Below are 24,818 nucleotides of genomic sequence, written 5' to 3'. Positions count from 1 at the left end.
GATAAAAGTATGGGATAAATGGTTAAAATAGTTTGCCACAAGTAATAGGTGTGACAGACAGCTAAAAGTAGTAAATGCTAAAAGTAGTAAATGCTTGAAATGTGTTGCTTTGGCCAATCCAAGCGGTAGGGCCAAAAATGCATACTTAACCAAACAGACTTGAATATTAGTTCATTTATTTAAACAAAATATTGTAACAACCAGTATTATTTCCATAATTATAGACTATAATTAGTTAAATAATATCCAGTTTCAAATCAATTGAAATAATCATATTTGGAATATGATATGATAGCCAACTTGTTTGTGATCCACTGACACTACACAAAGGCTAATAATGTGCTGCAACTTTGCAGCATTGCAAATATAGTCTACAAGAATTGTAAAGCACCAACGGGATGAAATCCTTCTTAGAAACCCCTGACAAAGCTTTAAGATCAAAACTAAAGTTGTGTCAGCTGCAATTCTATTTATCTGCACTCCAAAGTTGCAGTACACAGCCAACAATAAATATATTCAGGGACATCCAGCATGGGAATACGGCTCCCTCAGGCCCTGCAGCCCAATCAGATACTATTTGTTTTAAAAGCCATTATGTGATACAGGAGGGACCAAACCCTAACAGGGGTCACTCACCTTATTATCCAGTCACTCTGTTTTAATTGACCTTGCTAAATTAAATTTACCTCCTATATATTTCTTTACTTGGTAAAAGAGACAAATTAAGGAAGGCAGGTTGAGTTTGCAGCACTCAGTGGGGCAGGGAAGCATAAGGTATGATGTTCAAAGGAGCAAGTTCATTGACATACTGCAATGTCTCGCATAAAGATAACTATGCCTGTAATCAAAGTGAAATATTAAAGTTATGTGTGTTGCACTTTATGATTGTTCATACTCTGAATCAAGCGCCACTCTTTTAATAGCCTTTGAATCCCGCACAGCATATTCACAATCTATAATAAATTGGTAGGGAAGTAATTTCGGTTTATCATCTCCCTCTGTGTCCTTATCTCTGATTCACTAATGGTTCAGATACACTGGGTACCCACTGTTATTATGTAACTGGTGGTCACCAAGGGAACGTGTCCCCACCAACCCCTCGCATCTCCCACAGCTGGATACGGAGGGAGCGACTATTCAAGACAACACATCACGCAAAAAGCTTTATGGGATGGTACAGCAAGCAACAAATGGCCCAGAGCCAAGTATTTTATGTTTGCAAAAGAGAGGAATGAGCACAAACACACAGTGCAAGTTGTAAAGTAGTGCTATTTGTACCATTTATTTTGTAAAATGCTTTATGTGAATCCATATCGAAATTACTTTGGAGCAGAAATTGATTACTGGTATTGTGTTATGACCATAATAATGCTGTTTGAATGGAAGCAATACAGTGTGATTATCACAGATACACTATAGATTGACTATAGTCAAGATGTTCAGTGAGTCAAGTGAGACACAACACAATACTGTGTGATAAATCTTATTTATGTTTATGAGACCGCTTGGTGAGAATCATTTTAGGACATCATGTACACTCTGTGGAAACACCAACCTAGCTTAAGTCTTTGGAGATGATTACAAGTCTATAGCAAAATCCCAAACCAAATGAAAGCCACAAACCCATCACGTGCTGTAAGCAATTCACCCAGTGTCATAAACTCTCTTAATAAAATCTCTTTTGTAGTCATAATTAGGATACATCAATATTCTCCAATTCAACTTTTGCGCCCATCTACAACTCCATTGTCCTCCTTCATACTCCATCCTATTTTTTTCATACACTGCGCTGGAATGTGACAATTCATTTGTTTTTCTAGATGCCCTAAGAATAAACAGTCTTGGAAACTGTAAGTAGAAAGGAAGACGTATTTTTGGCTTCTCATCTTCCATCTCTGAGTAGTTAGTGACCACATTAACACCACACATTAATTAAAATGCACCTGGTAAATAAGAACATTTATCTAAATTATTACGTCTTACATAACAACATGTCCGCCCACAACATGCTGAGTTATAGCGCTAACCTTTCCCCAAGTTTCAAACAAAACCATCAACAAAAAGAGAGAGAGAGAGAGAGAGAGAGAGAAAAGTGCACAATCACTGCAAGAACCAGCATGCTAGATACGTACATAGCAGAAAATGAAACCAGCATGAACTGGAAATCCATCCACAAGCTGAAAACAATTCAAAAGACAATCTTTACTTCTAACTTACTATAGGATGGGTATGTCACTGTCTACCTTTCTCACTATTCTGAAAGGTTCACTGAACAGTCAACACTTACTGTACTATACTGTCACTATACAATAATCAAATCTTTCCACTTATTTTGTACTAAACATATCCATTCACATTCATTATATCCATTCTGAACAACATACTCATTGTCTCTTCTGGTAAACTACAGGCCCACTTTGGTGTAAGCTAGAAAGTTGTCAGTTAAATCTTACTGAAGTCATTTTTAAGCCTCCATACATAGAGCGATCATCTTTTTTCACATTTGATTATGGCATGTAAATGTTTTATCTAAAATGTTTATACTAAAGATTTAACGTACAAAGTATTTTTTTGAAATGATATTGGCATGTTAAAACCAGTCAAACCAGTACGAACCAATCTTTCACACAAATGTCCACTTCATTATATATTAGCTCACTCTCCTCACTCATATTATTGTTTGTTAATATATTGCTGAATTAAAAGGGAAATGCTCTAAACTGCATTTGAATGTGTTATGGAATTAGTGATTTACTCATTAAGGTTACACAGGTTCAATTGTATCCTACCGCTTCCAACTCCAAGTGTTGCTGGTGTACACAGACTTGTAAGTTTGTTTTCCCAAGGGCATCTTGTACTCAGGGCTGGACACTGACGGCCCCAGGTTTGCGTCTGCCACAGACCTCTGAGGCTGCCATTGTCTGGGCAGAGACCTGTAACCAGCATGACCGGCAGGGGTGGAGACAGCGTTCCTTGTTGGAGACAGAAATGATGGCAGAGGAGCTCGGCTCTGACTGCGGCTTTGGCTCCAGGTCTGGCTGCCTGTTTTCTGCAGGGCTTGGTAAGAAACCCTGGCCTTCCACTCTGTTGGCGGCTCGGGCAGCATTTTGCGCTGAGCTGCCAAGCGGACGTTTGAGGCAAGGGTTTGCTGGAGGTTCTGGAAAGCAAAGGCTTCATCCACCAGGCCCAGGGGATGCCGGGAGGCAGCCTCCCAGGGAGTAGGGGGTTTGTGGCCCTTCTGCAGCCAGGATGTCTGCCTTGCTGCGGGAGTTGTGGAGGCCTGAGCCGAAGGCTTGGGGGAAGAACAAGCCGAAGCTGACTTCTGGCCTGTGGATGGTACTCTGGCTGGTGGGGAAAGGGAGTAGCTCCTGCCAAGTGCCTATAAAGAAAGATCCAGACATGTTTATTTTAGTAAGGGCATTTTTGTTTGGCTGAAATCAAATCAGCTTGGAAAACATTGGAAAGAGAGTAGCTCTTTGTCAACACATTTATTTTCAGTGCTGTATCAAATTAGCTTTTTATGTTTACATTGTTCTCTGTTCTTGATTCTATACATATGGGTATGTCAAACCATGAAATAGGATGCAAAATAAATTTACTTTTAAAGCTCTAAGAAAACCTATTGTTTACTTGATTGTCCATTACACAGTAATCCCCCTCAACCCAGTGATTTAGCATTTGTGCCAGCAGATTGGACTGCCCATTATTTTTTAGAACAACTGGTTTATGAGAGGCCATGGGCTTCCTTGAATAAGCCACATTCAGATTGCTTTCACTGGATATGCTTTGCTAGACAGCAACATTTTGACAGTATGACTATGAGATGGTGAAATTGTCCAATGCTCAAGACTGCATTCTCCATTAGACAAACATGGGTTATGTGGGGTGACAAAGCACCTCTGCACTCATCATTGTCTCTGACAATAAACTCTGTTAGACATGGCAGACATGCGGAAAAAAGGCAGTGCTGCCATCATGTGGAGAAAGAGGTGTAAGCTCAGAGCATGGCAAGAGGTGGCAAAAATGAAACAGAATAGAAGATAGTGCCGTCATAAAAAAAGACAAATGTAGCTGAATGAGTCAAGGATGAATAAATTATCTGCCGACTCAGGTATCTGCCTGTGGCAGCATTATCCTGGATTAGGGCAGACACAAAAATGTGTGAGTAATTAGTAGACAATCTTAGGTCATATTTCCATTTTACTGAAGGTGATTTCCTAAATTACTATATATTTGCCTATTATATTTGTCTATATCTAGCTGGCAGTCTCCAGAATTTAACATATATCTCAGAAATGGGGCTGAGCTGGTCTTAAGAGTTTGTGTCCATGATGATGTGCATACAGAAACTTTTTGAGACAGACATGTTATGGCTTTGTTTGTGTAGATTTATGGTGAGTTTCTGTGGAATCCCAGATCTATAAGAAAGTATATTTGAGAGTAGAATGTTTAATTAAGCATTGATAATATACAGTATTAGGAACCAAAGTTAGTAATATCAGCATACATTTAACACTGTGAGTATGTGCAGGCGCTGAATCTAGAGTAAATCTTTGGTCATCATATCCATTTTATTTCCCTTTTCTTGCATAAATAACATATTTAAATTGTTATATATATGAATATCACAACCACTTGTCTGAGATAAAGATGCATTTGTAATCAACCAATGAGGGATTGGGTGTCAAGTCTAACCATTTCAGTAAAGCTGATGATACACAGAGCAACTTTTAGAGCAATCGTGCAGGGCAACACTGTCGACAATGGTAATAAATAAAGATTACTACTGTACTACCGTCTCTTCCCCCACCACTCTGCCCTGCACTGCCGCTATCCGTTCAAAACATAGCCGGACTTGTCACTAGCAAGATTGCCCAGCAATCAAAAAGTTGCCCCGTGTATCATCAGCTTTAGAATCATTGGAAGAATCATTCCTCCAGATATAGCCTCAGAAATCTGCTAACTTACGACAACGTTTGATATTAAAACTTCCACTTAACAAATCTCCACCCTCTTTCAAAATGCGTGAAACAACATTTCAGCAAGGGCCGCTCACTTGACCTCCAGATTTATCCAGTGGGATCGCCTGTACTCAGTGAAATCACCAATCTAATAATACCCTTTGTACATGCATCATCAGGTTGTCATTCTGCAGGAATTTGCTACTCAAGCATTCACCTCAATTGCTGTAAAAGTAGGTGATTTGGATAATGAGGTGTTTCTGGCTGATGTTAAAAAGCTCTTTGTAGAGTGTATTTCATTTAATTTTATTGTCACGATAACCACTGCTTTTGCAAAAGGATATTAGATGTTAGTCTAATTTAATGGTAACTGATTAATTTGTAGCTGGAATGTTTGTCTGAGTAAATACAGAGTAACTTTGTCATAACTTTGTATTTATAGTACAGGCGGAGAAGTGGTGTAATTAAGCAAGATCAAAAGAAAAGAGACTAGAAATAGAAGAAACCCAAAAAGCATGCTCAAAGGACAAAAGAAAGGAAATCCAAATAAGGATAAAAGACATTTTAATGGCACTGCAGTGAATCATACAGAAAGTGCGCTATGAAGAGAAACACACAAAGGAAAAGGAAAAAGAACATGAAGAACAAAAGCAGCCCTGTACCAAAAATATATTTGTGAACGTTATCAAGCTGGTTGTCCTTTCAATAATTCTTCTTTTGTATATAATTGATCATCTATTCATATAAAACAAAACCTGGAGAAGATGCACAGAAGAGTGAAGCTAGGTGAGAGGGCAATAATGTTTTTTTTTTTTCTGTTATCAGAAAAAATACTGTGAGGGTCTAAGATATAGTAGCATTGACTGGCTTCAGTTGAAATTTAAGCCTACTATATCTGGACCTCAGCACTGCCTCTCATGAGGCAGTTTAAATATAGTACCTTACATGATGCAACAGCTGGTAAAAAGGTTAAAATAAAATTAACTCACGTAAGCAGGTGTTATGGCAAAGACACTGAGGAATAAATGTATACTAATCAAACACTCAAGCAACCAGTGTTAGTTGTCACTTTTAGTGAGGAGTACTATCTGTACTGTATTCTCCGGCCTTCACTTGCAATGTCACAGTTATTACATAATCGCTGTACTTATGACATCACTGACAAACTGACAAATTGAGCCTTCTGTTTGGTATCATTTCATCCCACAGACCCCACCCTTTCTCCCTCACTACTTTTTATTTTTTACGTTACTCATTGAATTGATTCTTTTATTGAACTTTATTGCATTTTAGTTGTTTTTTGTTTTGATTGTTTCTTTATCAAATAAGATAAGACACATTTAGTTTTTTCTTCTTTTCAAAAATCACCTTCCTCTTGTCACTATCTGATATCATTCTTTCATTCCATTTCTTATTTTTCCGCACTTCTTTCTTTGAATTCTTACCGAGCATCATGCTCTCCTACATTCTTATATAGCCATCACTTGAGAATCTTTTACATAAAATGACATTGATTAGCAATTTTCTGAGTATGCATATGCATCATTTTCTATTAACATGTTAAAATGTACATGCTTTATAAAGAAGCATTTGGCTCCTTTATGTCTGGTAAGAAACAATTCTTATTCTTATGTTCTTAATGTGTTGGAGATGCTATCCACATTAGCCCTCAAAACTTTGAAAACCATCAAGCTCTGTCCTATGACACTAATACTTTCAATGAAGATAGTCATTGCAAAAGCAAGTGTATGTGCTCAATAGTCCCCCTGGCAGAGGACTGCAAGAGCACCAACCACCTTTGACTTAAGCAGACACCAAGTCTCATGATTCTATCAGAATCACTCTTTATCAACTGCTGTAGGCTTCCACACCTGAGCTGAGCTCTTTTTAGCTGTAAATTTAGGTTTAGGAGCAGCTGTAGTGTTACCACCTGATACAGACTCAGGTCTTGCAGGTACAGGAAAACAAGGAGCAGCATAGCTACTGGGAGGCTGTGGCTGGTAAGGTACTGAGGGAGGTGCCAGGTAGGGAGGGCTATTAGCTGGTTGGTAAGGGGCTTGTGGTGCCTGTTGGTAGGGAAGGTTTGGAGACTGAGGAGTTTGGAGATGATAAGCAAGTGGGGCGGGTTGCTGATACTGTTGGTTATATGCTTGCGGGTATGGACCACCGGAAGGTTGATGATAAGGATTGGAGGGAGGATAAACATTAGCAGGGTTTTGCTGGTAGTGGCCATCATGCATCATAGGCTGCATGGGCATCCCATAGGCTTGGTGGTTGTATGGAGCATTAAATGGTCCAGCTGGCTGGATGGGGGCCATTTGCTCATATCTAATTGGTTGGTTTTCAACAGGTGGGTTAGGAGGTGAACATTCGGGCTTAGATGTAGGGGGCTTGGTATCCTCGGCTGCTGGGCCAAAGGTAAAGAGTGAGGAATTGAGTTGATAGGGTTGATGCTTCATAACATCTATAACATTCAGAGGTTTGGGGGCAGGCTTTGGTTTCTCTTTGGCTTTGTTCTTGTCTTTGGCTGAAGAGCTACTTGGAAGGGCCTGCTTTGTTGCTGCTGGGGGATAAGAGGGAGATTGAATAGGATTATATGCCCGTGAAGGTGGAGCACGTACATTGGGTGTATATTTCCACTCATTTGGTAAGGACGCAACTGGTGATGTTGACCGGCTTGCCTTGTTTGCTTGCACAGTCTCAGAGTCCACAACAAACTTCTCCATACGAGACTGCCTCTTGGCGAACATATCAGCTCCTTTTCCTCTGACGGCTGGCATCTCAAAAGCTGAACCTGGGGATGATGGGTTCAAGACAGTGGCCATTGGGTTTATGGGTGATGATGCTCTTTGACCAATCGTAAAAGAGTGCATTCGCTGTGGTGGAGGTGGAGGGGTCCGGTTTTGTGGGTCATTTTGTGGTGGATGCCAAGGTTTTGGTGAGGGACGAGTGTTCACCATTGACGTGGAAACATTCACAGGCATTTGCTGTGACTGTGGTGCCCAGGCATTCACAGGTGTCTGAGGCTGAGTCTGAGCTGAAGGCCATGTATTCATTGGTGGTTGTGCTTGAGTCTTTAAAGTGGACTGTTGCCAATTTGGCTGTGGTGAAGGCTGTGGTGGGACTGGTTGAGCCCAAGGTGGTTGATGCTGGGCTTGATTTTGCTCATGGGCCCAAGAATTAATAGGTTGCTGACCATGTTCTGAAGGATGCTCAGCCCATGATGGTTGGGATTGCGCCTGCGCAGGTACTGGCGCCCATGGATTCAAATTTGCTTGGGGCTGCACTGGAGGTTGTACTTGAGCTGCTTGGATCCAAGGTGGCTGAACTTGGGCTTGAGTTTGTGACGGAGGCCATGCACTAATTGAAGATTGCTGTTGAGGCTGAGCTGACACCCAAGGTGGTTGAGGCTGACCTGGTGCTTGGGCCTGTGGCCATGCTTGTTGTGGTGACTGATGCTGTGGTTGCTGAACCCATGGCGGTTGTGGCTGGGATTCTGGCTGAACCTGTTGAGTCCAAGGAGGTTGTGCTTGGGATTTCTGCTGGGGTTGTTGCACCCATAGTGGCTGATGCTTGGAGTCGGTTTGTGATGGCTGTGCCCACGGGGCCTGTGGTGGCTGCTGCATTGGTTGTTGAGGTTGACCCCAAGTTGGCTGCATTTGCTGCAGATTTGGCTGCTCATGAGAGTGTATCCAGGGTGGCTGAACCTGTTGCTGAGACTGTGGTTGCTCTTGAGGCTGGGCCCAGGATGGCTGAGCATGTGTCTGAGCTTGAGCTTGTTCTTGAGGCTGACTCCAGGATGGCTGCATTGGAGGGGTCCAAGTATTTCTGGGAGGTTGAGGCTGTGCTTGGGTCTGAGAAGGCTGACTTGTCACCCAAGGTGGCTGTGATTGGGTCTGATTTGGAGGTGGTTCCTGGGGGTGTACTTGAGCTGGATGCCAAGAATTGGTAGATGGCTGTTGTTGTGCTTGTGTTTGTGCTGCTGCCCAGCTAGTCACAGGAGCAGGCTCAGCCTGCATGGTAGAATTCATATGACCACTTTCCTCCTGAGCTGTCACTTGCATAGCCTGTTGTCGAGATTCAGACTCTGGGAGAGTCCATGTGTGCTGTTCCTCTGTGGGGTTGCTGGCAGGAGTCTCCTGAGGGGCAGGAGGGGCAGAGGGATCAGGGGCAGGTGCAGGGGTTGGCTCTAGTTCTGGAGCAGGGGTAGTCAAAGTGGTGGGGGCTACAGCAGGTGTGGCTACACTATTTTCAGCTTGTTGAGGCATGTCCTGGTTGGTCACTTCTATCTGTGGGGACCACGGAGGAGAGTTGGGGTTGATCACAGGCTTTGGAGCCACAGGTGGAGGAGTCTTGTGTTTAACTCGTTGAGACTGGAGGAAATTACAAGCCTCAGCCCCAAGGCTAAGGTAGTCTTCCTCAGGTCCTGACTCAATGCCCAACTTCTTATCACTTCTGTTGAGGAGGTTTAGCAATATTGGGTTAGGTGATACTTTTGGTGCTTCCTTAAAAGTGAACATAGGCTTGCCAGTATTTCTTCTCCTTGCATCCATCAAAAGGCCAGTCTTAATTGCAGGGGTAGAAATACGCTCATCACGGGAAGCTATCTGCTCCCCTTGGCCCGCAGAATCTTGATTGGTCCCACTCATTGCAGGTGAATAAGGGGTATCCGCCATGTTTTCTATTGAGAAAGGCTTTGCAGCACGATTGCTGAAAGAACTCTGCATTTCACTGGTTTGATGTTGGACTGTGCCATTGATGTTTGAAGAATAGTGCTGCATCTGCTGCTGCTCTTGATGATATTCTTGCTGCTGCTGATACAGTTGCTGTTGTTGATAATGCTGTTGTTCATACTGCTGCTGCTGCTGCTGATACTGTTGTTGATATTGTTGTTGTTGTTGTTGTTGTTGTTGTTGTTGTTGTTGGTAGTTCTGTTGTTGTTCATAGTATTGTTGCTCCCGATATTGCTGGTACTGTTGTTGCTGTTGGCTTTGTTGGTGTATATTTACATCCATGTAAGCATGGCCCTCTGTTGTGGACTGCATGTAGGAGTGCTCCGCTATCTTTTTTTCAGCCTCTGGCACTCCTTCCACTGGAATCCCATGGCGCCTAAGCTCCTCATGTTCAGCAGAAATCTCATCCATCCTTTGACGCCGTTGGGCAAACATTAGGGCACCCTTGCCCTTTGTTTCAGGTAAACATTCCATCTCTGCTTGGTTGTTCAGGTTCTTTTCAATCTCAAGGAGACCCCTGTCCCAGTTGAAAGTTAGCACACCTTTGCTACTATGGGCATTAGCAAGGAAATGCTTGTCTATTTCAGAATTGTTGGGAGCCACAAGGGTAAATTCAACAGTGTGGGTTTCTTGTTTGTCGTCGTCGTTTTCCTCGTCGTCTTCGTCACTGTCCTCTGGTTCGTCTTCTCCTGTGCCGTAGCTCACAAGTGTGTATTTCTTGGCCCTCTGCCGATGTTTTTTGAACATCAACACCCCTTTGTTGTTGGGGTTGGGCGGCGCAGCCGTAAGAAGGAGAGCAATACGTTTACATTTGGACTTGGCCTCCTTCACCTGCTTCTCAGACAGACTCTCGCTACGCCTGAGTCCTGTGTAGAGAAGAAAAAGAGAGCGTTCAGTGTTCAGAATAAAGGGTCTTAGACAGGGGAATCAATGCTACTCTTTGATGGATTTCACCTGAAATTATAGGTATTATGGAGTAAAGATTAACACAAATAATTTTATCTTTGGAGATAAATCCTTGAAACAGCTTGCTTTAATATGTCTCCATTTGAAATGGTTTTGTTTGTACTTTTTAGCCCTTTGATCAATGACTTAAGGACAACTTCAAGGCAGCCCCTGCACACTGTGTCTGTACTGACCATGTAATTGTAGTGGACTAAATTACTTCAAATTATGAATGTGGAATGTTTCTTTTAATAATATACCCTCCTGAATAGCAGTCAAAAAATAGAATGATATTTCATCATATTGACCCCAGTTTGGTTTAGCACCATTTGAAGAGTAAAAATAGAACATGCACAAATAACATGGTGACAGATGAAAAGATTAAGTTTTGAAACAGAGTTAAGCAAGCCACAAAGCAATTCATTTCAGAGTAACATTACACCGATATCAATGTAAAAAAAAAAAAAAAAAAGGTTTTAAAAATACATCCAATGTTCTTAGTAAAAGCAGCAGTAGTATTAAAAACAATTAATACTATATGCTCTGTTAAACTGATCTGACCACACAATTAATATGGTATATACTAAGCTCTATTAACTGATTCCTCCACATGTAATATTTATCCAGCTATATCCATGTGCTTTTCCTCATTTGTGATTGTATTACTCCTAATTTGCTCATTCAGTTGAACATATTATAAAACAACAACCCATAAAGAAATACTAAAAATCTCTGACCTATATCTAATATCCTCATTTGTTCACAATGAACTACATTAAAACCGTTGTTCATCCCCATAAAGTAGCCAGGAATAGGAAATGATAAAGATTAAAGATAGCCTGCATGCAATACATCCCCCAGGACAGGAGTGTCTTTACCAGTCCTTATCTGTAAGTTCACAAGCTGTCCACTTAAAACCTTCTGTTCTTCTTACATAATTTTTGCCGACACTCAGAACAATCCGATAACAGACATCACACGACAAAGCATCCAATAATGCAAAGCTGTAATAAAAATAATAAGTCGGCTTACTTTTTTATATTCCTGCAAGACTAACCTGAAGGTGGAGGAGACAGCGGGAGTGAGCAATGGACTTACTTTTTTAGCTCAGTTAAAGCACCCAGTTTGAAAGGATCAGGTAACGGTCTAGGGGAGCACATGCTGGTGTCTGTCAAAGGGCCACTTCTGCAGGCATCATCAGCGTGCTGGTGTTATATTTATGTCTTCAAAACAGCTCGGAGGAACGCCTCAGTATCCATATTCATCATCAAGGCTCTTCAAATGGATAGTTGAAGATTTAAGTTTTACAAAGTGACATATCTTCTCAGATAGCTTCTTTTTGTCTCTTTTTTTAGTATTCTTTATATTTAGCTTTCTGTCACCATCCTATATGCACTGTACTTCCCTACTATCCCTTTGATTCAGTTGTAATTTAGGTTAGACCCGGATGTGTCCCCTTCCATTTGAAGGAATGAGCACCCTCCTCCAACTGCAGTGAGAGACATATACTATTTTGAGGAGTATACACACACACACACACACACACACACACACACACACACACACACACACACACACACACACACACACACACACACACACAACATCAGGCATTGGAATGCACAGTTGTTGTTGACAAATGCAATTTAGTGCCATTTAGCTTGCAGATTACCCCTTAAAGAATAGGTCCCTATTAACCCCCCCCCCCCTATGGCCCATAGGTACTTACTTGCGTGTCTTGCCCGGTGCTTGTTGGGTTTGTCTTGACCCCCCTCACAATCAGAGTCCTGCTCTTCTGCTGGTGTCTCCTCTTCAGAGGGAAATCCAAATGAGACAGTAAAAGACCCAGGAACTCCCTCGCAGTTCCCTCCTCCTTCTTCTCCTTCGCTTTGGGATCCAACACTTCCACTGACCTTGGGGCCACCCACACTCAGGATGCCCCTCCCTGCTCCTGATGCTGCTGACTGCTGCAAAATGACCTCCACCTGCCCCAGCATCGAAGGTGAGCTGAGCACGACTCCATGCTGGCCGAGCGGTTCTCTGACAGAGCACGGCACATAGTGTGAGGTGGTGGTGGTGGTGGCGTGGATCGTCTCAATGGCCTCTCTGTTTGAAAGCTCTCCCTGGATCCCTTGGGCACTCCCAAGAGAGGTGCAGCCCACGTCGTCCAAGTTTTGTTCAGACAGGGACACCTGGAGCTCGACCATGTCCCCAGGAGAGAAGCACCGCCGTACTTCTTCATCATTGTCTTTAAAAACAGGCTTCCGGCCTCTCCGATCACCAGATGAGGGAGCATGCAGCTGGGTGCAAAGCAGTTGGGCTCCCTTGGGGAACTCTGTGATGCTGTCCAACTCACCATAGTAGGCCTCATCCTGAGACTCAGATATGTGGAGTACTCTTGGGCTTTGGGACCTGTGCCTTGGGGAGAAGATGTGGAGGGTGGTGCTCTCCAAAGCCTCACCAGAAGAGTCCCTCTCACCGCAGTATGTCTCCTCTGATTCATGGTCTTCACGGGGGGTGGGGCAGTATCTTTCAGAGGAGAAGGGAAAACAGGAATGAGGGAGTGGTGCAAGTTTTCTTAATTCAATAACCACTGTTAATAGTAATAAGATGCCACCTCTTATTTTATTTGTTTGTTAAACTTGGCATTGTTTGGACCTGTACATTCAAAGATAAGTCACTCTCAGACAACTACTAAACTCCATGCTGCCTTTAAACTATCAGATTGTGAATCATCAAATATTTCCTTATAATACTTTTACTTCCATATTAAAAACGGGTGTGACACACACATCTTTGTTTTGCTCATTTAATCACAACACAGTCCGATTCAATAACTTGGATAAGCAATACATCATCACTGAGGTATGGAGCCATTGGATTTTTGAGGAAGGGAAGCTTATCTGCCAATGCTGAAGTTGTCAAAGTAATCAAAAAGATTTAATCTTCATGCAGCAAGTTAAACAAAAGGGTCAGCTCACTGAAGAGGAAAGTAATCCTGTTTCGACATCGCTCTGCCTAATTTCCATTTTCAAGGTCAGTAATGAATAGCATGACAGAATGTTATCTCTAACTGCAATTATTGAATTGAAGCCAATTAGACTTCAGTGACTAGTCCTTTCCTCCAAATGGGAAAGAGTGACATATCATAATACATTTTGATAGCCACGAGCTGAGGTCATCTGTTCTCCGTGTCTACAGAGACAAGATTCTATAATCATGCAATCAGATTTGTCTTAATACAAATCCTGTTGTGTGCTTAGCCACAAAGAGCACGACTTTAAATTAGAAGAGAACTATATTAAACTTTAATATGCCTATGTATATCCCTCTGCAGGCATATGCAGCAATATTTGAGGACATGTCATCCTGATAAAGACACTGGCGATACCCACTGAATAACGGCTGAGCAGCTCCATGTCAATGAAACACACAAATCAGCAACACATTGGCCAAGCCAGTTGGAAGGTCAGCATGGCTGACACACAACTCGCTATTACACACACATACACAGACAGTCAGTGGTTCACTGAACCATGCAAAGGGGCACAGGTCATAAAACTACATGCAATCTAAATGCTAATACAGTGGTGCAATAATCAATTGCATTGCTGTCGTGAGTAGGACCTAGAGTAGTGCATGGCACATATTGTAATGTTACTGAATGTACATTTTTTAACTATGATGTTGTGTATCTGAAATTCACAAATGTTCTTTGTGTACCACTTCACTATCATTAATATAATGGGTGATATTGGCCACTACCTTTTGACAAGCATTTGCAGACAGTCAATTGATGCGTCGATGAGGGCAAAGGCTCGTAAAAGGGTGAGATCAGCACACGGCTCTCCGTTGATTGACACCAGCTCGTCACCTTCCCGCACTCCAGCCTGGAAGGCACGACCACCTTCTTCTACCTGTGAAAGACAAAATCTTAGTAAAAGGACAAAAAGCTAGAAAATCACACAGATCCCACACAGGATGTCTATTATAAGTAAACTTTTCACTGACAGCATCTGAGCGTCACTATGATAACAGTATCCTCAGCTGCCACTGACCCCCAAAACACAAATGTACTCTCTCAGATAAAGAAAATAGCTGGACAGTGAGGATGAAGTGCCCTCTAACCTTCATACACAGCCAGGCTATGACAGCGCTGCTATTTACAAGAAGTCTATATAAATCATCTTTGAAATGTTGTCAGTTGCTACTAAGGCCATAATACAATACATTCTCCCCCTGGTCAGTGCCATAAATCGAGTTCTAGCTGGGAAAACAAGAGGACCATTTTAACCGTATTTTTAGGTTACAAAAAGGAGTAATGCATTCTCATGCAACATGCATTCTCATGAGAATAATATGAGAAAAATATTCTTCTTGTAAGTGGAGATTAAATACAAGAGTCAGCCTGTAAACAATAATGTAACCAAAATAGTAAATGTTTGTAAATGAAAAGTGGTTTATGTTTAGCACTAAGATAAGCGCAATGCTGAAGGCCTCTAAAGACTTCCTAGGCAGCCTGAATGGATTACCCCGTTTGACGTGTATCAAATTCAAGCCAGGCAATGGATGACAGTGTGTGTAGAGGGCAATAATTCCCTGTAAGGTGCTACGTGAAGTACATCCCAAGTGAATCAGATCCAAACATGTTTTCAGATTGGATCATTAATTGAGTGAGTTAGTGGCATTTCCCCCAAATTAATTAGAAAACCTTTGGGAATGAACTCAGTAAAAGTACATGACCAACAAGTCACAGTAGAGTCAAACAATAATTTGCACAATTTGTACTACTATGTCCAATCAGTGTCACTGATTTAGAAGTGGGTCTAGCTTTTATTTCAACCCTGCAGCTGCATATTATTGCTGTAGGCCAGCTAGGTGCAGATCCATTTAAAGGGCACCTTTTTAAACTGTTAAACGGATGACTGATGTTTTTGTTCCCTTGTAATTGGTTCCTGAGGCCTATAAAATGGTCCATTAATAAAAGGATTTAATAAGGAAAAATACCCCATAACTTTTGCACAAAATGCCATTTATCCAGCTAGGGGGATAAATAATTACTTCAGTACCATGCAATTAGAGGATATTCTCTCAGGAAATATGTATTTTGCAAATACTATAAAATAAATAGCTTTGAAAAGAAGGTTTATTATGTCATTATTTCTTGAGATTAGTAACCACTTCAGAATTTACCAACATTTATGCGTGTTTTTGTGTTGAAGATGTCATAGCGTGTTGTGCGCCATGACATCTTCAGTTTAATTCTTGTTGCATACAATCTCTCTCTATTTCTATACATGGCAAAGAAGTAGTTTTTAAATATTGAAAGTGATAAAGCTCCACAACTCAATTCATTCACCACAATGAAGTAATGTGTCTTAATCTTTGCCTCGGTGACTTTTACTCGGTAATGTTTAAGATACATCAGAGTCAAGGTTAACCTTTGATGACACTGAACATGAGTAAATGATGATGCTATCCAATCATCGATCATGCTAATGTCCCTTGGCTACCGTGGGAGCACTCTTTTCAAGTTAATTTATTAAATCACACCATCAATAAACAAAAACAATGACCTAGTTTTCTTATATTGAAGTTGATGTTACCCAGAAAACCTTCCTGGCAAGCAGCAGCCACATAAATTGTGGAACTGCAAAGAGGTCAGAGTTCAGGCATTTCAAAACTTATCCCTGTTTATTTTAACAATACAACACACAGAAAATCCATGTTGCTTTCGCATGCCTTGGAGGATTTTCAGAAACTACAGTCACAAAGGTAAGGCGACAGTAAACAGGCAAAAATGTAGACGGTTGAATACATGGGGATAACACACCAAAAAGTCCTTCTTCACAATTACTGGCACAACAAATGTGCTTGCTCTCTTTTCTAGTTTATTGATGGAAATATCTAAAAAAAAAAATCCAAAACCACTGCAAAGATATCAAGATAAATAATTTTATAATCTTGCGGCAAAAAAATTCATCTCAAATATCACACCAATGGAGATTATCAATCAACTCTTGCAGCACCATCTCCATGGACGTTCATACAACTCGAGATACTTGCAGTAAAACAAGCTTGTCACTAGATGGCAATGCACATACACACACACACAAACATCTTTTAGTGCTGAAGGAAGAAGAGGAGAATCCCTGCGTGAGCATAACAACAGCACTTGTAGAGACTGCACCAAATGCAGAGCAAAGATTTAGTGTTTTGCTACCATATGAAAAACCATCCCGATGAAACTGTTCACCATCTGTCTCCATTTGATGCTCATGTTTCATTATTTGTATTTCAAAAGCAGATGCAAAATGAAATTGTATTGTTGCATCCATCAAAAGTAAGTGTTCCAGCATAGACATACAAGGAACAATACTGTACCTACTTATTCATCACACAACCTTAAACACATAAGCCTGAGTCTAGTCAAGCCTACTTCGCCATATATTTAAAAAATGTATGAGTTGCTTTATAGAGCTGGTGACTTTCAGATAAAACCCCTCCAACTCCATCCCTGAGTTTTTAAGAGTTAACAGTGTGCAAAGAGACCCTATAAGGCAGCCTGCAAGTCTGTCTATTGGGACTCACCCCTCACTACACGGAGGACGGATTGTCTGGAACGCCACAGCAATCATTCATGCTCCAAAAAAGGAGGGGAAACATTTGTCGCTGTCTCTCTCTCAGTGAGTCGGACAGTGTTCAAAGGACGCAGATACCACCTAGTGTCTCTAGGTGCAAGAAATGATAAATAAATGGTACTGGTGTCAGAAGAGAAGAACATAAAAAGTGTTTTGTTTGTTTTTTTCTTTAAATAAAGTGCTTTCCAAAAATACCATTGCCATGATCGTAAAAATTTACTACTTACATTGTATTCCTGTCTTATCCTGGGTTGCCCATTTTCAAATTATCTATTTAATAGGCTTAAACAAAACACAAAATCACAGGAAACACAGGACTGCATAATGTGTCCACATAGCTCCCGGCGGTTCCTGCCCTTCACAGCTTTAAGCAATTATGTTTTTACATTTCAGGCAAATATTTTCCAGCTGCCTTACAGGTAGCGCTCACACCATGTGGGATAATAGTAAAATTTAATGTCTCAATTCACTCATCTATTCCTTTTTATTGTCTTAGAAGAGAGGCATTATTTTAGTCCATTACATTTATTTGTCACGGACCATGTACAAAAAACATTATTCACATGCAAATAGAAGTGATGTACGGTACCAGATTTAACTACAAGTTTGTTTCTATCTACATTCCCTGGGCATACTACTAATGCAATATAATCATGGTTTTAAATTGACCAGTAGGTACAAGTTTGTTAAGTTTTAATGTGTGTTGTAAACTGCAGCACAAAAACAAAAAGTAGTTTTCCCAAATTTAATGTTTGACAGCGGAACTTTGAGTTTTGCAAATCACTTTAACGAGTGACTACGAGTGAATAATGACTATTGGTCCAGTTTAATATGGAAGTGGTATATAATGGTTAGTTGCCATTTAGGGCTTTATAAATAAACATAAACGTATGCTTGTCTTACTGTTAGAGGTGCCCATACAAACTTTCCATACAACAACATGTACTGAAGAATACAATACCTGTCACCGGTAATAAATCTTAGGGTGCAGTGATAAACTGTTTCTAGGGGTTTAAGAGTTGAGGCAGAGGCTTGTCTATAGATAACATAATCGTTGTCCAAGACAGACAAGAATACGGTCTTAATTGTGGGTTTCCCACTGAACATAGGAAAATTTGCTCTGTTCCTGTACAAGTATTTTTCACAACTTGATGACAAGTGTGTCACTGTGAAAATAAAGCAGATACCACGGTATTTATACTCTGAGACTCTAAATTCCATTCAGAGTGGTAACATGCAAATTATAGTCCACAATAGCTCTAGCTCTAGAGAATAGAATGTATTTAGTCTGGTTTGCATTTAGGACTACTTTCAAATTTAAGAGCGCATCTTTAAATTTGTCAAAGGTTCGTTGTAGGATTTCAGTGGCTGAGTGTGCAGTGTAGCGGATGCAATATTGTGGATTTAAATTGTGAACAAGACAGGACCCAATACTGAACCTTGCGGAACCCCCTTTGACAGTGGTAAAATCACCTATTTCTGTCTATGAGACAGACCCTTTTTAGGACTTTAAAACCAACATCACATAACCTCTGTAGGAGCGTAATATCATCAACAATGTCAAAAGCTTCTCTCAAATTGACAAAGAGGGCAGCACACTATTTCACTTTGTCTGCAGTAGATACAATATAATTTATAATCAAAGTTATAGCTCTGAAACCAGATTGGTGTGGACTTGATAAGAGCTGATCATTAACTAATGACTACAGGACCTTAGCATGGCAGGACAGTTTGGAAATTGGTGAATAGTTATTGAGATGATTTTCATCACCACCCTCATGTGGTGGGATTAAATGTTCAGATTTTAAGACCTGAGGGATAACTTCAGTAGAAATGGAGATATTAAAAAGACATATAAATTGTTCCACGATATAAGGGTATAGTTTATCCTCACCAGTTGCTTTCCTGCAGTTGATTGTTTAAGGAGTGCCTCCTCCTCGTGAATGCCTGTATGGTGAACTGAGCAGTATGGTTTGGGGGAGGGCACATGAGCCAAAGGATTATAATCCAGAACTGATCTAAAGTACACCATATATAAATAAATGTCCAGCAGCAGAAATGTGAGTTAAAACCATGGCAAGTCTCTGATGTCTTATTTGTTCCAGGCTTTGTCCCTTTCCTTGAACATCATTGAGAATGCTGTAGAGAACTAGGCTCGATCTATCTTTAACCATGAGCTTTTTAAGAGGCGCATGTTCATCAATAATGGAAAGCAATACATTTGTAAAATATTCCAATGCCAAATCTATATCTGGCATTTCAGAGGTGGGATATACATTACTGTCAGCAAGGTCACTAAGGAAAGCCTGTTTATTAAAAGTGTTTAAATTTCTTTTGTTAACAATCACAAAGATTGACCTTTTCAGTCTAGCACTTCTAACTCAGGCTAGAGGACAGTGGTCACTAAGGCCAAGTACAAAAACTAAAGAGCCAGTCATTTTGTCCCTCCTATTGGACAAAAATCAAATCTATTAATGTAGATTTGGAAGGATCCTTTAAATTAGGTTCCTCAGTCAGCTGTGAAAGATTTAGATTGTCACATATCTCTTTTAGGCTATTTAAAACATAAAGTCACCTAGGACCAGCATCTCTGAGTTACTAGTGACAGCATATTAAACACATACAGATAAACGTGACTTGACATACACAGACACACATTAGACATCATTGAACTTACTATATGTACACATCTATATGTACACGTCCACTATGTGCTGTCAGGTGAGGAAAATAAAAGTGACTGTGTTAGAATGTGTAAAACAAATAAACAAAAAAAGATGATACATCTCACCGAACTACAATTTAAATCCCTATTTTGATAAACATACAAACACTATTACTATACACATTATCAAAATATGGAGTATTCATTTGTTTAGAGGATGTGAAATAAAAAAGGGGCACAGTCATCATCTGAGGTCACTGCCTTTTCTTGGATGTAGATGTTTTGCTGAAAAACACAGCCAAAAAATCCAGTAATGGAAGGAGCTGTGAAGCCCTTTGTTTACTCTGAGAAGACGACACTGAATGAATGCTGCAGCCGCATTGTGCTGATTGCTTGGCAGCTTAATAAGGTTCCTATGGTGCACTATTAGGACTGAAGCATCAGCAACAAGAGGCATATTTGCTCTGTTAAGGGACAGATTACCCAGGCAAAGAGGACATTTTATTCAAGCTAGGAATATAATTTAATGGAATGGGGATGACATTTGTATAAATTCTTATTAGACTCTGAAAAGTCTCGCAGTTAGATTACATTTGCTTTGTCATGCAGGGCTCCATAACTGATCTGATGCATGTTGACATTCCACATACCAAGATGGCATACCTTAGTAATTAGCAGGCCAAAATGTCTCCTGTTCAGGTTGGTAGGATTTAAGCAATTTATTTTCTGGAATATCTGTTGCGTATTAATACAGATTATATGTAAGTGGGGGGTTTTTTTGCCTAAGGCTTCCAGAACGAGCATTACACCGCTGCCGTAGATCAGATGAAAACTGCTCCATGTTTTCTAAACGTGTGTTGGCGTATTTGTGGGTAGACTTTTGCATGACGCCGTTTCTGTAGCTTTAAAAATAAAGTGACCTCATCAACTTTGTACTCAGGCCAGGACTCTAAATGAGAAGAAAAATACTGCCTCACCTTATATGGAAAGAACCTTTTTAAGAGTGGATACCCCGTGCCCTCACACGGCACCGCCTGTCAGTACACTGAACAATCACTTTCTCTCAGGAAACAAAACAGTTTCCACTTTCAACAGAAGCTTGAAAAAAAAAAAACACACATTTTATCAGACACAGGAGAGCCTCTAGCTTCAGAGTATTTGTCATGATCTTGGTATGTTTGCTTTTTTCGACGTTTAAGGAACTGACTTGGCTCTCTGTCCTTCTCACAAGAAGAGATTGGGGGTATGTTTAGAGTTATGCCTTCCAGATGAGGTGGACTAAAAAAACCCAGATGTCCTAGAAAGAGGCATATGCATCATATGTAGCTACTTCACTGTAATAACACCTAAAAGACCCTTATGTAACACGTGAGAACACTTTGGAGGCTAAAATACTACATTGTCTAGGATTTGACGTTAAAAATTCAAGAGAAAATTTAAACTGAAACAAGCATTAGAAGTAGTGGGCAGAATTTCCCCATGCGGGGAAAAGGACAGAGACCTTTACAGTCGTTTTGCCTGCTAAACCTCACTGTTGCTGATCATTTCTGGCATAGCATTTTGAAAGTGTTCTGTTGGCTCTTGCTGAATAATTTCCCCAAGCAGTGAACAAGACTTTGCGGGGTGTTTATACAAATGAAAATTAACATGCTTGGAGAGTTGCCGTGAATCACCAAGAATTAGTTTGTTTAAAAATTGTGATTGGATCTTGAAGATGTCTGCAGCCCACATTTGATGTGTGAAGTCAATTTGTTTACATATGTTAATACAACTTCTTCAACAGAGTCCTACAGTAAAAGGGTATCAAATAATTTTCACTTGTTTTATGCTTTTACTATGAAATAAGCCACTCATTAAATGCCAGAATCAACAATAAGGGATTTCTTTTAGTCATCAAACAAGATGTTTATGAGCTAATTTGAAACTTGTATCATGGACATGTATCCACATCCATTTTCATGCCAACCATTTCATGCCAACAAATGCAGAAATAATATCTATATTGCTACAAAAATCATGATAAAAGTCACAAATGAACTTCAGAATTGTGGCTTCACCTGTGTAAAATGGGTTAAGCGTCGATGGACACCCTCAGTGCTTTCCTCCGGTGGAGCTTTGATGTCACAGGAATGCATCTTAAGAAAAACATTTACATTTCCACTACATGGAAGACAAGTTGATAAGGGATCTGAGCAGCTTGAGTGCTTGTGAACATGAAATTGTTTTACCGTGGAGTCTCAGCAGCTCTCCAGAGTAAAGGCACCTGGTTTTACCTCTTTCAGTGCACATTTACGTCACAGCAAAACATCTAAAAGTAATCCTAAAATCAGCTGTCAGCTTTTTTTTTATTTTAATTTGACTTTTTTTTTTGGAACATTTTACTTTTAAAGATGCAGTAACTGAGACTGAGTTCATGAGAACCAACAAGCAAAATAATGTTTGAATGTTACCTAATCTATTTGAGATTTATTATATAGTCCATCCAGTCAATAATTATTATTAGAAGTAGTAGTAGTACTGTATTGAGTTAGTTATGTTATAAGTAGAATGAATGTAACATGTACTGCTGAAATCATATGGATTAGGCCTACTAGAAAAGTCATGCCATGGGTCCTCACAACTGGATAGTTAGTGCTAAAAAGTATCCTAATCTGTATTTTAAGTCATAGAAAAGTTGCACATTATTGCCTGCACATGTCACATGTGTAAAAATATAGATATTGACATGCAAATTGTTCACAAATAAACAGCCTGATGCCACAAACTATCATCCTATGCTGCCTCAAAATGCTGTGTAAAGGAAAACCTGTTGAGTGTCATGAGAAAAGTGGCTGCACAAGTGGGCTGATGAAATCCTCTACTGTTACCTGTAAGTTTTATTACCACACCATCAGGCTAGACAAATATTATGGAGCCAACATGGTTTCAAGCATGACCTATAATTTGCCTAATCTCCTATCTGGCATTTATTTGAATATCATTTTAAAGTGATATCTGCATGGTCATCAATTTTTTTAGCCAACTTGTTTTGTGTGTGTGTGTGTGTGTGTGTGTGTGTGTGTGTGTGTGTGTATTTGCATTGGTGTTCCTGCATTAGGCACATACCTTTCACTCAGCAGGTCAGTTACTCGTCTGAATAATGCTTTGCTTTCTCGTTGAAGTCTTTGTGAGTGTTAACAGATCACACTGCCCTCAGCTTCACACTCTCTCTTGGCCTTGACCATATAAGGGTCCAGAGGAATCTCGCACCAAAACACAGCCGACGCACACAAAAATGCAGCGACGCGCAACCGCTCCGAATACATTCCCTCCCACCAGAGTTTGATCAACTTTTTAAGAAATATTTTTTCCTACTCAGTTACATACAATAGATATGGAACCTGTAATCCAAACAGGGGAGTTAATATGATCTCCACAATAAGATGAGCAAACTTTCATAGGGCCATTTGCATCATCTGAATAATAACGATAGATAGATAGATAGATAGATACCTGGGAGACTAAAAAAGGTCTGTAGGTGTCCCCCTCTCCCTCTCGCAGGTTGAATCCCCAGGGTGCGCCACCTCGCAGCGTTACGCATATGTAATCCCCGGTGCCCATGCTGCGCGCAGCTCCTCAGCCAAAGCACCACAACGCGATCATCGAGCTGTCAGCCGGACCAGCAGCACTTTACTATAATCCCCATCATCCGAGTTCTCCCTGAGTCCAGCCCGCTCAGGAAACGTCACGGCGCACAGGACCCGCCTGCAGGCGTTGCATGCAACTGTGAGCTCTTGGACTTTTACATCTCTGTCTAACCTCCACGAGCTATGGCATCCTAATAAACTTGGGGGGAGCGGCTACATGATACTTTGACTACTAAATATCACCCGGCTTCTGCAGAAAATTGCCATAAAGGCCTAGATAAATACTACTCAATCAAAGACTGCAGGAAAGTAAACACACTGTGATGTGTGTGTAAATGTAGAATGTAAATCTCTCCACAGCTTGTGGCAGACTCACAAATGTTCAGAGACTGTAACTCCACACACGGCCTATACCATCTACATCGCTGATAGGCATATAGGCTACGTGTGAGTATGTAGGCTAGGTCTTATAACTTAGTATCATTATAACTACTAATGGCCTAATCAATAAATGTAAGGAAATATGTTCATTCATTCATGATTCCTTCCATGTTAAAGCTTAGTCTCGCTTGATGTGTTTGTATCATACAAGGACATTTAACGTCACTGTTGGTGGGGCCAGATGAGGGACGACATTTGTTACCAAACACATCGATACATGTTGACAGACAACAGTGGTTAGCCTATATTTAATTGTTTTGATCAAAATTATTGCTAGGGACAATTCAGTAGAAGCTGATTATTGGTAGGGACATGACCAAATTCTACAGATAGTAAAGTTTTTTGGCTGATTAGCACAGAAAAATGTCGTCTCAAGGTGACATAAAACACCCTTTTAACACTACAAATTTAAACGTCTTGAGACGACACAAAATAGCGTGTTAACCATGGTATTACACGTCCATTTTGGGTGCTGCCACTTGATCAGTTTCTAAGGGGAAACCCTACATACAGGAAGCCTAATTGAAAGAAAGAAAATAATTCCCCACTCAACTTACCTTGAATGAAATTAGATTAAGTAGGCCAATATTGATTGAGTTGTTCTTAAGAAATAATATTGATTAATTAATAAATATTGATATTACAGACAAAATGTAGCCTATCTTATACAATATCATAGCCCACTTGTCATATTGTTTTAATAAATGTAATTTGACTTTTGTCCTTTCATGAATAGACTGATAGGAATCACAGTTTGCCCCTAAAACACCACATTTGTTGTCTAGAAAGAAATTCTTATAAACTGA

The 24,818-nt window shown here is 40.4% G+C and overlaps 1 protein-coding gene across 4 annotated transcripts; it reads right to left on the bottom strand.

Moving 5' to 3' along the window:
* Positions 1-1,255: 1,255 nt before the first annotated feature.
* Positions 1,256-23,627, bottom strand: LOC119912907 (synaptopodin-2). Of its 4 annotated transcripts, none has more exons than XM_038732178.1 (5): positions 23,438-23,626; positions 14,405-14,556; positions 12,369-13,168; positions 7,583-10,560; positions 1,256-3,379 (listed from the first exon to the last, which is right to left on the bottom strand). In XM_038732178.1, exons 1-5 carry the CDS (start codon positions 23,543-23,545, stop codon positions 2,786-2,788), a joined length of 4,632 nt encoding a protein of 1,543 aa, XP_038588106.1. In that variant the 5' UTR covers positions 23,546-23,626; the 3' UTR covers positions 1,256-2,785. The 4 variants fall into 4 exon arrangements, with proteins under 4 accessions (XP_038588106.1, XP_038588109.1, XP_038588105.1 ...); XM_038732181.1 differs by having other exon boundaries at positions 7,643-10,560; XM_038732177.1 differs by lacking the exon at positions 1,256-3,379 and having other exon boundaries at positions 5,509-10,560; positions 23,438-23,627.
* Between the last annotated feature and the right edge of the window lie 1,191 nt (positions 23,628-24,818).

This window comes from Micropterus salmoides, unplaced genomic scaffold, assembly GCF_014851395.1.
Source record: "Micropterus salmoides isolate LMB-PRFRI ecotype aquatic unplaced genomic scaffold, ASM1485139v1 Ms_hic_scaffold_2, whole genome shotgun sequence".
NCBI lineage: Eukaryota > Metazoa > Chordata > Actinopteri > Centrarchiformes > Centrarchidae > Micropterus > Micropterus salmoides.
The sequence above is the reverse complement of the archived record's forward strand: the minus strand, read 5'-3'. Positions and strand labels throughout refer to the sequence as shown.